This window comes from Equus caballus, chromosome 11 (genome assembly GCF_041296265.1).
Source record: "Equus caballus isolate H_3958 breed thoroughbred chromosome 11, TB-T2T, whole genome shotgun sequence".
Lineage (NCBI taxonomy): Eukaryota > Metazoa > Chordata > Mammalia > Perissodactyla > Equidae > Equus > Equus caballus.
This window is the reverse complement of record NC_091694.1, coordinates 1,395,480-1,408,590: the sequence shown is the minus strand read 5'-3', so window position 1 is coordinate 1,408,590 and position 13,111 is coordinate 1,395,480. Positions and strand designations below refer to the sequence as shown.

Below are 13,111 nucleotides of genomic sequence, written 5' to 3'. Positions count from 1 at the left end.
TCGTCAGGTGGCCCTCTGGTCCCACCTTCTCCTGCAGACCCACACAGACGGCAACAGATGGCAAGTCCCTGGGCGTGCTGTCATGGTCAGGGACGGACACCCACCTGAGCCCTGTCAGCCCCTCTGTGGGGCTCCTCTCCCGCTCTCAGAGGGACCCACAGGCACCAGAGCTCCCTGGGGCCCCGAAGGTCCTAGAGGTGTCACTAATCCAGGCTCAGAAGTGCCATCAGCCCAATACTGCAGCCCAGCCAGCAACTTTGAGTTTGTGGAAAAAATCGATCTAATTGTACTTTTCTCTAGCAAACTTCAAGCAAGCTGTGGTTTTGGAAGTGAAATTACATTTTAATAACTAGGAGACTTGCTTTTTAAACACCAGGTTCTTTTTATGTGATGATACCCATTCTTAAAGTGTGAACACAGCTGATTTCTTGTCAGATGCTGCGGCAGCTCGAGACCACTATTGTACAACAGCCCTGCCCACCTCCGGCCGGGGCTGGCTCCTCGTGCAGCCCCGCCATGTCCTGCTGCAGCACATGAGCAGAAGCCACGTTGTGACTAGATGCCCAAGGAGGGTCACACCAGCAACAGCCATCGTGGGTAAACCAGCCCCACAGCGCCACCAAGCTGTTCCACATGGTGACATGCAGGTGCTGCCCCCAGGCTGCAAGCACTTGACAGCCCAGCAAACCAAGCCTGCGAGACCCGTGTGTGCTTCTGTGTCCACACCGCGCTCTAAGGAAGAGGTGTCCCGGTAAGAGCGGCTCCCTCCAAGCCCACCTCCTGTCTTCAGAGGTGGAATTCCAGCCCCCGCCCTGTGGCCTAGAGATACTGTAATGCAGAGACAACCACAGGTAGTAAAATTTCAACTTTATTTGGCCAATGTGTTCAATTCCAATATTGTGGTAGAAATGCCTGAAGAACTATCAACATCTGATTCGGCTCAAGCATGCTGGGCTCTTCCAGCCTGGAAACAGGGTTCTGGTTTTGCCTGGTGCAGGCCTCAGGCCACCCTGGACGTCACAGAGCAACGAGAAGCCTGGCTTGGGGAGGGAGGGGGGCTGCCCAGGCCTGTCCTGGGCTCAGCCGGCACCCACCACCCACCTCCAGTCGTGGTGGGGTGCCCCCCAGAACAGAGACCTCAAGTCTCCGTTTAACCGAACTATGCAAGAGCCACGCTCAGTCAAGGCAACACTGGCGCGAGCTGAGAGTGACCCATCCAGCCTGGCTTGGTCCCTCCCCAGCAGGGGACACGAGTCTCCTGGGAGGCCCAGCCAAGGTGGAACAGACACCCTGACGTCCAAAAATGTCTAAAAATCCCACAGATGGAATTTTTTTTAAAGTGATACGGGAAGGAGACATTGCCAGCATGAGATTCCAAAACACTTCAGCAAGTACTCTGGACAAAACTGTGTACGAAAAAGTACATCACAATTTTAAAAAAAAAGGGCCCACCAAGATGGGCTGGCCTGGAGATAAATCCCTTTGCAAAAGTTGAAAAGCAAAAAGACGAGACGGGTTTAAATTTACACGTGTTAGAATGAAGTGTTGCTTCAGAAAAATTCCCTGCATTTCCGATCAATGCTCCCTCCTCCTGGTGAGGGTCTGTGGGCTTCCGGAGGCTGTGCTGCTGGGGTGCAGCCCACGGAGAGGTGTCGTGTTTGGGGTGCCCAGGTCTGGTATCCTGCATTACAGTTCATCTTTCACAGCTTTTTGATCATCATCTTCCTCGAGGTCGGGCTCTTCGGCTTCTTCTAGATCTTCTAGATCCTGGGATGTAGCAGGAAAAGGGAAGGAAATGAAAGATGAACCCCGCACACACCTCGCCCAGCAGGGACCAGCTGGCCGTGCAGCCAAGAGCCGCCAGCTCTGGTCTCTCTGAGCAGGTGCAGGGGCTTCTGCCCATGAGGCAGGATGGGCATGGAGCCTGCACTGTGGGGAGCCTGGGATTCCAGGTCACATCTTCCCATGGGGAGCGCAGGGGCAGCTCCAGCGTGAAGACCAAGCCGCTGGTGTGCCACGTCTACCCCGCCCAGCCCCCAGGGCTTGTGGGGCCAGTAACCACGGCCTCCCAGGCACTCCTCAATAGGGACCCCACCCACTCGGCAACCAGGGCGGGTCCCTCAGCAGATCCACTCCCCATTCTACTTTCCCTGGTGCTTCCGGCATGCCCTGTGGCCTGCATGACCATTCCCTCTGCTCCCTGCCTCAAATGTCCTGCTAGTCACCAGCCCTCGCCCCTGCCATGCCCCCCTGGCCTGGACACACATCACATCCCCTCCGCCCTCCATGGCTGACCACGGCTGACCTGGACATGCCCAAGCCCCTGCCTCATGCCCTGCAGAGTGCCTTGGCCAATGGGCTGGGGAAAAACGTTTGAGTCAAGTCAGCAGGGACCCGTGTGGGAAGAGCCTGAAAAGATCTTATAGGCAAACACCAGCCCTTAAAGACCTTCCCAAACCTCCGCATGCAGAAGTGCTGATGGGGAGAGCTGTGCACGCACGTGCCTCCAGCAGCGCCCAGGCGAGCACGGCCCACGGGCCGCAGGGTGCAGCCTCAGAGGCCAGCCGGGGTCTGGTGACCACCACTTACGTCGTCATCCCCTGCCCCGTCCTGGCCACCGCTCTCCAGGAACTTCTTAAAGCCGTCTAGCGTCCGCTCCCCGTTGTAATCGATGACCTGTGGGGGAGGGAGAGTGTGAGTCGGGAAGCTGGTCTGCCCTGACAGACAAAGCAGCGCCTTCCCCTCTCCACAGAAAGGCAGGCCCTGCCGCGGCCCCGACTCTCCTCCACACCCGCCTGTGCCCGGCACCCTTCGATGGCAGAGGCCAGAGCTGGGAGGGCCCAGTGTCCCACCCGCAGTCACCAGTGCCGAGCCCCGTGTGGACGGCTCACCGTCCTGTCCGCGCTGGCAGGGAAGAACTTGAGTGTGGGGAAGCTGTGCACTTTGACCGCCTCCACCTCGTTGGCCGTCGAGTCCATCTTGGCGATGACGATATTTTCATGGTCCTTGTACGTCTCTCCCAGCTTATCCCAAATGGGAGCTAACTGTTTGCAGTGACCGCACCACGGGGCGTCTGAGAGAAAGCAGCTCTGAGTCTCCCTGAGCCGGGAAGCCACTTCCCGCCCACCCCAACCCAGGCCTCCAGAGGGCAGACAAACCCGGGAGCTAAAGAGGCTTCACTTACAGAATTCCACAAAGACATTCTTTTTCTCATCAAAAGCAACCTCTTCAAAGTTCTTCCCGACCAGCACTTTGACAGGCTGTTTGTCCCAGTCCTCAGGTAGCTCCTGGCTCATCAGGTGGGGCTGGAGGGCAGCAGAGCAGGGTCAGGGCTGGCCGGCCTGCCACGGGCCCCACTGCCCCGGCAGAGGCCCCACCCCTGGCAGAGGCCCACGGCTGCCCTCAGCTGACCAGAACAGCTCATGGCCCTCAGGAGAGGACTAAGCCCACCAAGTCAGGGCTGCTCTGTGCTCCCAGGCAGTGGGACTAGGACAGCCATCTTCACACCGCTGGGGGGGGGGGGGGGGGGCTGTCCTCAGGATTCTATGCTTGAGTCTGCAGACCCCTTGAGGATGCAGCCACAGGAAGGCTTGGACACCAAGGGCCAAGAGGCCAGTGCAGACCCCACCCCAGACACGGCGCCCCCACCTTGATCTTGCCCTCTAGGAAGCGGTGGCAGAACTCTGTGATCTTCTCTGCTGTCAGCTCGTCCGACTCCGGCTTGTACTTGGTCATCTCCTCCTCCAGGGTGATGAGGCGCACGGCAGGGCACTCCTCCTTCTTCAGGCCGAAAAACTCGAGGATGCGCTGGTTGTCGGTGTGGTCGCTGTCGATGAAGATAAACAGGATCTTGGGGGAGAAAAGGCAGGTTGATAGCGGCACTGGGAAGACAGAGGGTCTGAGGCCTCGTTTCTGCTCCTGCCCTCACTGCTTCGCCTGGAAGCAGACCTGTGCCACTGAAGCTTCTCTCTTCCGACTCAAACTCGGGGACTGCCAGACCGACCACTGACAGGGAGTAGAGGATGACCTGGCTAACCCTTCCCCAACAGCCCGGCCCCCGAGACCAGGCCATCCAGAAAGCAGTTCACCTTGCCCTTAAAGCTCTCGGCGGCTTTCTTGAAGTTGCTCAGTTTCCCGTCATAGTCAGACACGCTCTTCGGCAGGAACAGCAGGATGTGTGTCTTGATTTCACCTCCGAAAATCTTGGGGGCTGTCTGTGTTATAAACATAGGTCACTGGGTCTGAGCCACGAGCTAAACTATTGACATAGGATATTCTCTCAGTGGAGCAACAATGAGGACTCTGTAAGTGGGGGTCCCCAGGGCTGGGACCTCACGACCCTCCCACACCAGCCCTTCTCTCAAGGTGAAGGACCAGCACAGGAGCCACACCTGCTCCGTGAACTCGATGACCAGTGGCAGCTGGTTGTGCTTGACGAAGTCCAGCAGCTTCTCCTTGGTGATCTCCCCCTCAAAGTTGTTCCGGCCCTCATCAAACTGTGGACAGAGAGAGGGCCGTGAGCACTGAGGCACGCCAAAGCACTCCCAGCAGCCTCCTGTGGCCTCCAGCCAGCCTGGGCTTGGCCCAGCACGGCAGCCTGGCAGCCTGACCTCCCTGTCTGGGGTTTTGAGAGGAATGGGGAGCAGGACCCACGTGCTTCTGTCCACGAAGCACAGCCGGTGAGGGCTGCAGCGACCAGCATCCTCCTGGGTACTGAGCAACAGCGACGTCACCAAGGAGAGCACGTCACCAAGGAGAGCACGCAGGCTCCCCAGGAGCACAGGCAGGCAGCCTCCCACGGACAGACCACAGCAGCTGGCCCAACCCCGCCCCACCAGGCCCCACACCGCGCGTCCCTAACAGGCCCCAGGGACGCGGGTTTTATACACATTACCATCCTCATCTCCATGTCCCGAAACAGCGCTCTCAAAGTGTGGGCCGCACCCCTGCGGGCCTGAGACCCTTTCAGCGCAGCTGCGGGGTCAGAAGGATTTCCACAAGCACACTCAGATGGCACGTGCCTTCCCTGACCTTCCCTCCTGAGTGGGCGGTTCAGTTTGACGCAGGCTGCACAATGGTGACATTGCCACAAACTGAAGGCAAACCAGGAGAAACCTGCTGTCTTCCATTTAGAAAGACATCAGAGACCCGCAGAAATCTAAAAGACGACTTATCACTAAAATGTCATCTGGAAAAAATTAACTTTTATAAAAATGTTATTTTTGATAACATGTAACAGGTTTATTATTGTTACTTTAGAATGAACAAGTTTTGTTTTTTTTTGCTGAGGAAAATTAGCCCTGAGCTAATATCCATGCCAATCTCCCTCTATTTTCTTTTTTCCCCCTAAAGATTGGCACCCAAGCTAACAACTGTTGCCACTCCTTTTTTTCTCCCCTGCTTTTTGTCCCCAAATCTCCCCAGTACATAGTTGTATATTTTAGTTGCAAGGCCTTCTAGTTGTGGCACGTGGGACGCCACCTGAACATGGCCTTGTGAGTGGTGCCATGTCCATGCCCAGGATCTGAACCAGTAAAACCCCGGGCCACCAAAGCGGAGCGCATGAACTTAACCACTCGGCCACGGGGCTGGCCCCTCCCTCTATTTTCCGTGTGGGTCGCTGCCACAGCATGGCTGACGAGTGGTATAGGTCCGCGCCTGGGATCCGAACCTGCGAACCCAGGCCATTGAAGCAGAGCACACTGAACTTAACCACTATGCCGCTGGGCCAGCCCCACAAGTTTTTAAAAAACTTCTCAGTTCTAATTTCGAGCACAATAAAAATCAATAGGTATAATCCACATAAACAAAAGCTCTTTGGAATCCTTAGTAACATGTAAGGGCTCCAGAAGTCCTGGGGCCACACAGATGGAGCCTGACGTGTAGCCTCGGCTCTGGACGGGGAGGGCAGAAACAACGCTGACCCAGAAAGGCTGACTGCAGGCCTGAGCCTTCTCGGTGAGCAGTTCAGACAAGCGCTCCATTGCCCCTGAACTCTCCACCCTGATCTGGGGAGAAACGACACACCTTTCCTTCCTGCTCATTTCCTTTACACTTCCCCAAAGTACCTTCCACAGAAGCAGGTGGCCACTTCCCACTCCCCGCAATGTTACATCAGAGCTGGACCCTCAGCTCCACCATGACACCCGGGGCTGCGACAGAGCAGACCGCGGGCCAGCGCTAGGAGTCCAGGCACGGCCCCCAGGCCACCACATTCTAGCTGCCCCAAACCTGAGAACGTGGAAACGATAACAAGATAGAAAAGCCGAGGCCAAGAGGCCCTTTGAGCGCATCATTTAGAAAATGAGAAGCTGGCCCAGGCCCAGTGGCCCCAGGGGGAACGCTGAGCCACAAAGGGAGGCAAGCAGGCTGCTAGTGCCCACTCCTCAGCACTGTGTCTCCAGCCCCCCACGCAGTGGGCACTGTCTGCCCAACTTCACACCCAGAAGCCTGAAGAGCAGAGCCACTGCACCTGTCCCGGGATGCGATCTTCTTAGTAATGGTGCCACATGACCCTGTGTTCACTGTCTACTTTAGTGAAAGACAGCCAGCCTTCATTTAGCTGGGGACAGCCGCAAGAGTCCCTGGGCAGGGACCGCCCCATTTCCAGCCTCAGAGGCCAGCCCGCCAGGCCACAATGACAACATCACAAAAAGGCTTGACGCTGCAGGCGGGGGAGGAGAGGCCTGCCCCACGTCCACTCCTCGCCCCCTGGCTTCAAAGAACAAAAAAGAAAAACAAAGTAAAGACCAGGACAAACAAGGGCACAGGACAATCAACTCTCACACCGACGGTCCAACCACCAGTGACCAGTGACCCAAGGTGGGACTCACGGCTCCAGTCCCGCTGGTACCACCGCCACTCCTCCTCGCCACCCTGCCCAGCAAGCAGCAGTGGGCCACTCCTTCGAGCTTGCCTGCCCAGTCCCCGGGGACAGCGCCTGGCTCAGCGAGGTGGCACCACGGCCCCTGGGCAGACAGGAAGACCCCTTGCTGTGAGGAACTGGGCTGAACAACCTGAAGAAGGGGACTGAGTAAAGGCCAAAAAAATGACTAGTAGAGCCGAGAAAGGGGGACAGCAAGCGGAAACTGGAGGGTCCAGACCCAAGCTGTTTCCTCTTGTCCGGGGAGCCTGTTGATCTGAGCGCAGCTGTGACCTCTGCTGACCCAGCCAGCACAAAGTCCATGGGCTCTGCCAGGCTCTGCCCGAGGCGGCCACGCTGTGCAAGAACAGATGCCGAGCCACTGATGGAAGAGAAGGCGCTGCCCACCCACTGGCACCAGACCTGGGAGTCGGCTGTGCCCAGCCTGCACAGACACCAGAGAATAGAGGCCGATAAAAGCACACGGAGATGAGCTGCCGTGCCGGAGAGTCTCTGCAGAACAAGAAACAATCATTCTAACCTTCAAGGACACACGACCACCAAAACCACCGAGCCAGTGTGAGATCTGTCACTTGAGATTTTAAGAATGGTGGAAAAGAACCATGTGGACTGAACTGACAACAGCGGGTTTACAAATTTCAACAGGGCTCAGAGAAACTCTCCCCTATTCTCTCAACCTAAACTTCAGGACATGACCCACAACTCCCTCTCTAATACCCCAAGACCTTCTGTTCACTCAACTTCATCCAACACGTCACAGATTCTCCCTTCCCAAAGCCACAGCGCACGGTTGTTTTAAGGGTTCTAGCTCCTCTCTGTGAGCCGCTGCCACAGCATGGCTGCTGACAGACGAGTGATGCGGCTCTGCAGCCGGGAACCAAGCCTGGGCCGCTCAAGCAGAGCGCATGGAACTTAAACCACGAGCCCGGCTCGCTTCACGGCTTTTTCCTGACCAAACGTCTCACTACCACTTCGCAGGCACCTCTGCAACGACTCCCGGCTCAGCAATCCTAGTCCCTCTCGGGAACACTGAGGAGGTCCACTGAGCTAAGGGAGCGTGCGTGATGTCTTGTGTTCTTTCGAGGAAGGGACTAGAGAAAGAGCTGAAGGACACAGAAAGAAAGCAGTCCCAGAACCACCCCAGCCCCCTGGGCATTCCCAGCCCTCTGCAGTGCTGCTGGGAGAGGCCTCGACCCCGCCCGACAGTCCCTGGCAAGGTGCTAGATGCCTCGAAACCACCACAGAAAGCTAACCAGTTCCTCATCTTCCAAGTCCCGTGGCTGGCCCGTCAAGCTGTTCCACTGGTGGCGAGCGCACACAACAGCCTCAGGCCATTTCTGACCACATGGTTACTACTTTAATGTAACTCTAAACCTACCTTCTCCCCACAGGGACCAAACAGGACTGGAGTGAAAGGCCGTGTCCCCACCCCTGAAGATGTGCCTCCTACCCCTCCGCCCCCCGCCCACCCTCTGGCTCCTCCTCCACTCTGCACAGTGCTACTGAATGGCATGAACGCACCATTGCCCAGTCCAGGGACAGCCATGTTCCAAGAGCATGGCGCTCAGCAGGCCCCATTCCCACTGTCTGGGGGCTGAGATAAGAGAGAGAACCTGTCGCCCCTAGGTAATGCCATGCAGACACACATCCTGCCTGCATCCTGGCAAGATGCCCGGCACCAGTGCTCTCCACGAAGAGCAAGTACAGTGGGCCGAGGGGCCGAGGGCAGGGCTCTGCGAACAGGCTGGGTACATGCGCCCCCAGAGCTAACACTCCAGAGCCTCTGTTTGGGGTGAGGAAGAAGTTTTGGAAATAGACAGGAGTGATGGTTGGACAACAATATAAATGTAGTTAATGCCATGGAATCATATACTTAAAAGTGGTTAAAATAGCAAACTTCCTTACATACGTCTCGCCAGTTTTTTTTTGAGGAAGACTAGCCCTGAGCTAACATCTGCCGCCAATCCTCCTCTTTTTGCTGAGGAAGACTGGCCCTGAGCTAGCATCCGTGCCCATCTTCCTCTACTTTATACATGGGACGCCTACCATAGCATGGCTTGCCAAGCAGTGCCATGTCCGCACCCGGGATCCGAACCGGCGAACCCTGGGCCGCCGAGAAGCGGAACATGTGCACCTAACCACTGCGCCACCGGGCCGGCCCCTCGCCAGTTTTTTTTTTAAAAAAGCTAACACTCCAAAGCAGCTCTGATTTCAAGGGCCCATAGCTGAAGGGCTGAAGGCCAGTGTCTTAGTGTGCCTCCGGTCTAATGTTGCAAAACGGGCCCTCGGTAAGTCGTCAGGCCCGCGGCCCAGCGGCAGTGCCACCAGGCGCAGGTCTCGAGGCTCCCGCAGCCGCAGGGACAGGAACACCACCGGCCAGTGCAGCACCTCCACCACCCTGGGCGGAGCTGCCCGTGGCCACTCACCTTCTTAAAGAGGACGACCCCGTCCTTGTCCAGCTGGTACTTGGAGAACACATCACTACTGGACGTGATCCCAAAGGGTATGTCATCGATGGCCTCAGCGGCCAGCAAGAATTGCTTGGCAAAGTCTGACTCCACGTCCTAGAGAAGAGGAGAACCAGAGGTGGCCATGTGCATCAACACCAAAGACCCCTGCCCGGGTCAGCAGCAGGGCAACGGCAGTGCCAGGCCATGGGGACCCCTCCTCCAACGACAGAGTAAGACCCAAGGTGATTCTGCAGCCTTTACCTTGAAGAAGCCAATGACCGTCACCTCACTGGACTCCACCAAGGCCTCTGCGGCGGCCCCGTCAGGCAACGTGGTGGCGGCAGGGCCTGTGCGCTTCTTCAGCCAGTTCACGATGTCCTCAGCTTCTCTGCCAGCTGCACCCAAACACACGCACGATCGACTTGAAATCAGGGGTGCGCCCACCTCCCCACCCATCCTCATCTCAGCTCTCTGCCAAAACCAGAGCAAGATGTGCTCCTGCCACAGAAAAGGCATCTTGTCTACACACCTGTCCAAATTCCCAGGCTACGAAGGCTTTTCTGTGTATGGGAGAGACTGCAGCTGTGTTTAAAGGAGGGGAAAAGGCAGTGGGTACCTCTGGGCAACAAGATTTCAGTCTTTTTTTCCTAATCCCTTTGCATTGTCTAAATTTTCACACCTTCCCCCAGTGGTCTCACACTACATTTCACCTTAACGAGAGACGTAGAATTAAAAAAAGAAGTCTGGTGAGTAAGTCAGCCTCGGTGCCAGCTTTCCCCTCTGAAGACAGGCTGAGCTCTGCCCTGCCCAGGCACCCAGGCCGGTCTGCTTCCTCGCTGTGGCCTGCCCCACACGCCTCCAGGACTACTAAGATCAAAGGGATCAGGAAGTTGCACACCACCTAAAGCAGACGAACGAGGAGGATGCCGGCTGCTCCGGGGACTGAGGCTAATTACTCTTTGTCCCCCTCATCAGGTCTGACCACCTGGTCCAACTTGGGAAGGACTGCTGAATCTCACATTTAAAAGGAGTCTGCCAAGTGGCAGCAAAAAGCTGAGTCATGAGTTACAGGTGGAATTAGCAGTAATTGTCTCATTTACAAAACCTGAGTGTTAGCGACGGGATCATAGTAACTTGGGACAAGGCACTTCTGGTTCAAGAACTCAATACAAAAACGGGAACAAGAGATCAGCAGTCTAGCAAGAAGACCAGAGTTGCTGATGTCAGAATTAACAAGACGGGCTGCTCCAGAAGATTTTGATGGATGAGCCACGGAACTGGTTTTATAGACAAAAGATTCTCCTTTTTCACTGGTGCTGACTGGACTACAAAGGGGTTTAGCCCCAAAGCAAGCTTGACTTTGAGCTCTGCGACGACAGGTGGGGGACGCCGGCCGTTACCCGGCTGCTCTCAGCCTCAGCACTTGCTTTGGTGACTGGCACACTCGAGTCAGCAATCACTACACTTGTTGCTCCATGTGGTCACAACAGCCCCAGCCTCCCTCTCCTCGCTAGTCAATCTCAGGACAAGCCTCAGCCTGCGAGCCACCACCCTAAGATGTCCCTTTCCACTTGAGAGGTTCTTCTGGGATAAAGAACTTTCTTCACACAACCCTGAGAGGCTGAAGACTGAGAATGGGTTCCCCTCGACGCCTCTGAACGGGGCCTCCTCGCCTCTCAGTCTATCCTCCAAGGCCTGCGGGCACAGCCCTCTCCCCAGGCACTCAGGGCAGTGCTGCAGTCACACCTGTGTACTCTTTGGGGGAAGCCGTGTCTCCGTTCTTGAAGAACTTGATCGTAGGGTAGCCACGGACACCATACTGCTGGGCCAGATCAGACTCTTCAGTGGCGTCTACCTTCGCTAATCTGATCTCAGAACCTTCTGCCTTCAGCTTCCCAGCTGCTTTGGCATACTCGGGGGCCAGAGCCTTGCAGTGGCCACACCAAGGGGCATCTGAAAAAAGAAAGCAGGACTCTGAAAGCAGCACTCGACCCAGTCTCACGACTTCCCTTCCTTTTTCCTTCAGTACTTCCCTCCACAAAAGCCTTATCTGCTCACCAAGATAACCCCCAGCGAGCACAGGGCTGGGCTGACAGGTCGGGGCTCTTGGGCAACATCGGGACAGAGGCCACGAATGACAAGCCAACACCAACCCCCACCCTGCTCTGTCACCGGCGGCACAGGAAGACAAACTCTTTAATCAGTAGTAACTTCCTATTACCTACAGGCTATTGGGGCGGACGTGTCCCTGGAATTTTCTTCAGGAACACAGAGAAGTTAAGAAGCTAATGCCGCAGCAGCTGTATACTTAGTAAGACCAGTCAGGAATATGCGGCACACATCTGTACACATCTGCCCTGAGACACACTTAAAACTGACGCTTTAAACCGTGGGAACGGGAGTCTCAACTAAGGCTGGCAGCTACCTTAGGCCTAAGATTTCCACCCGAGATAATCAGGGCTCAAACACAAACGCAAACAAAGGTTTTGCATTCTGGCTGAACACCACGAACAGAAGGGAGCTGTCACAGGTGGAAGGCGGTGCCCACAGGAGCCGGTGCTTTGGGGATGGGTCCAGGTGAGCTGCTGGGGGCTGGACCCCCACATGTTCCTTTGTATCTGTGGTTCCCCTCCGTGCCTCTGAAGAAGTCCACCCTGTGTTTCTTCGGCTAGCAAAGGGACCCTGCCCTGCGGACGTCAGGTACAAAGGCACGTCCTGGCTGTCCGCCCGCGGTCGCCCTTAGGGTCCAGCTCCGGCAGGAGGGATGCCACCAGAACACTGGCAGCGCGGGGACGCTGACAGCAGGCCTGTGGACAGTTTCAGCCCGAGGATGAGTCTCCCGAGGGGCTGGGAGTCAGCGCGTCTAGGGGTGGCTGGAATGCCGACAGCCCCGAGCACCCCAACTCGCCGCCGGGCCGGGAGAGGGAGGATGCGGAGGAGCGCCTGGCCCGCCGACCTCCGGCGGCGCCGGCCCCCACTGAGTCTGCCCTACCGCCCCTGCGCCCCCTCCGGCTCCCCTGCGCCCTCGATCCCGCTCGCGCCCCCGCTGTCCCCCGGCGCGCCGGCCCCCTCTCCGCCCCTCTGTCCCCACCCCGCGGCGGCGGCGAGGCCCGGGCCGGCCCGGGCGGCACTCACAGAACTCCACCAGCAGGTACTTGTGGGCCGCCAGCGCCTCCTCGAAGTTGCCCTTGTGGAGCACCAGGACGTGGTCCTCCTCCTCGGGGGCGGCGGCGCCCGCGCGGACCAGCGCGGCCAGAGCCAGGCAGAGCAGAGCGCGGCGCAGCATGTCGGCAGCGGGCGCGGCGCTTCAGTTGGCGCCGCCGGACAGCGAGGCCTCGAGAGCGCGCGCAGCCCGCCCCGCCCCTATAAACCCGGCTGCCGCGCGCGCGCGCCCGCCCGGATTGGCCCGCGGGCGCCGGGGCCCGCCTCCTTCGCGCTCGGATTGGGTACCTCCATTGGCCCCGGCCCCGGATTCGGAATCGCCCCGGGGGCCGCCCTCGCCCTCGCCCGGGATTGGCCGAGGAGCTCGCGCTCGCACTCTTCCCCAGCCTCTCATTGGCTCCCGGCGGAGAACTTTCTCTCCCTCGACTTGTGACTGGTGACTTCCCCCGCCACCTTCCGCGGGTCTGGAATGGCTGCCACCTTCGGAAGCCCGGGCTCGGCAGCTCCTGATTGGCCATGAGATGCGTGCACCCCGCGCGATCCTCCGTCGAACGTGGCAGTGGGGCGGAGTCCCCAGCCGGGGGGCGGAGCCGCGCCTGCGCCTCGGAAACCCCTC

The 13,111-nt window shown here is 57.8% G+C and overlaps 1 protein-coding gene across 1 annotated transcript; it reads right to left on the bottom strand.

Moving 5' to 3' along the window:
• Positions 1–850: 850 nt before the first annotated feature.
• On the bottom strand, positions 851–13,111 carry P4HB (prolyl 4-hydroxylase subunit beta). Its single transcript, XM_023651770.2, has 11 exons — positions 12,469–13,111; positions 11,080–11,286; positions 9,595–9,728; positions 9,310–9,447; positions 4,392–4,496; positions 4,089–4,214; positions 3,649–3,849; positions 3,185–3,305; positions 2,892–3,073; positions 2,590–2,676; positions 851–1,767 (listed from the first exon to the last, which is right to left on the bottom strand). Exons 1-11 carry the CDS (start codon positions 12,617–12,619, stop codon positions 1,687–1,689), a joined length of 1,533 nt encoding a protein of 510 aa, XP_023507538.1. The 5' UTR covers positions 12,620–13,111; the 3' UTR covers positions 851–1,686.

What these genes read in the sequence shown, in the direction of transcription:
- P4HB (XM_023651770.2), bottom strand. Translation starts at nt 12,619, where the DNA reads ATGCTGCGCCGCGCTCTGCTCTGCCTGGCTCTGGCCGCGCTGGTCCGC. An exon ending in TCATCGAGTTCACGGAGCAG is followed by an intron (nt 4,215 to 4,391) that starts GTGTGGCTCCTG and finishes TTTATAACACAG; the next exon opens with ACAGCCCCCAAGATTTTCGG. An exon ending in CTGCCAGCGCGGACAGGACG is followed by an intron (nt 2,677 to 2,891) that starts GTGAGCCGTCCA and finishes CCTCCCCCACAG; the next exon opens with GTCATCGATTACAACGGGGA.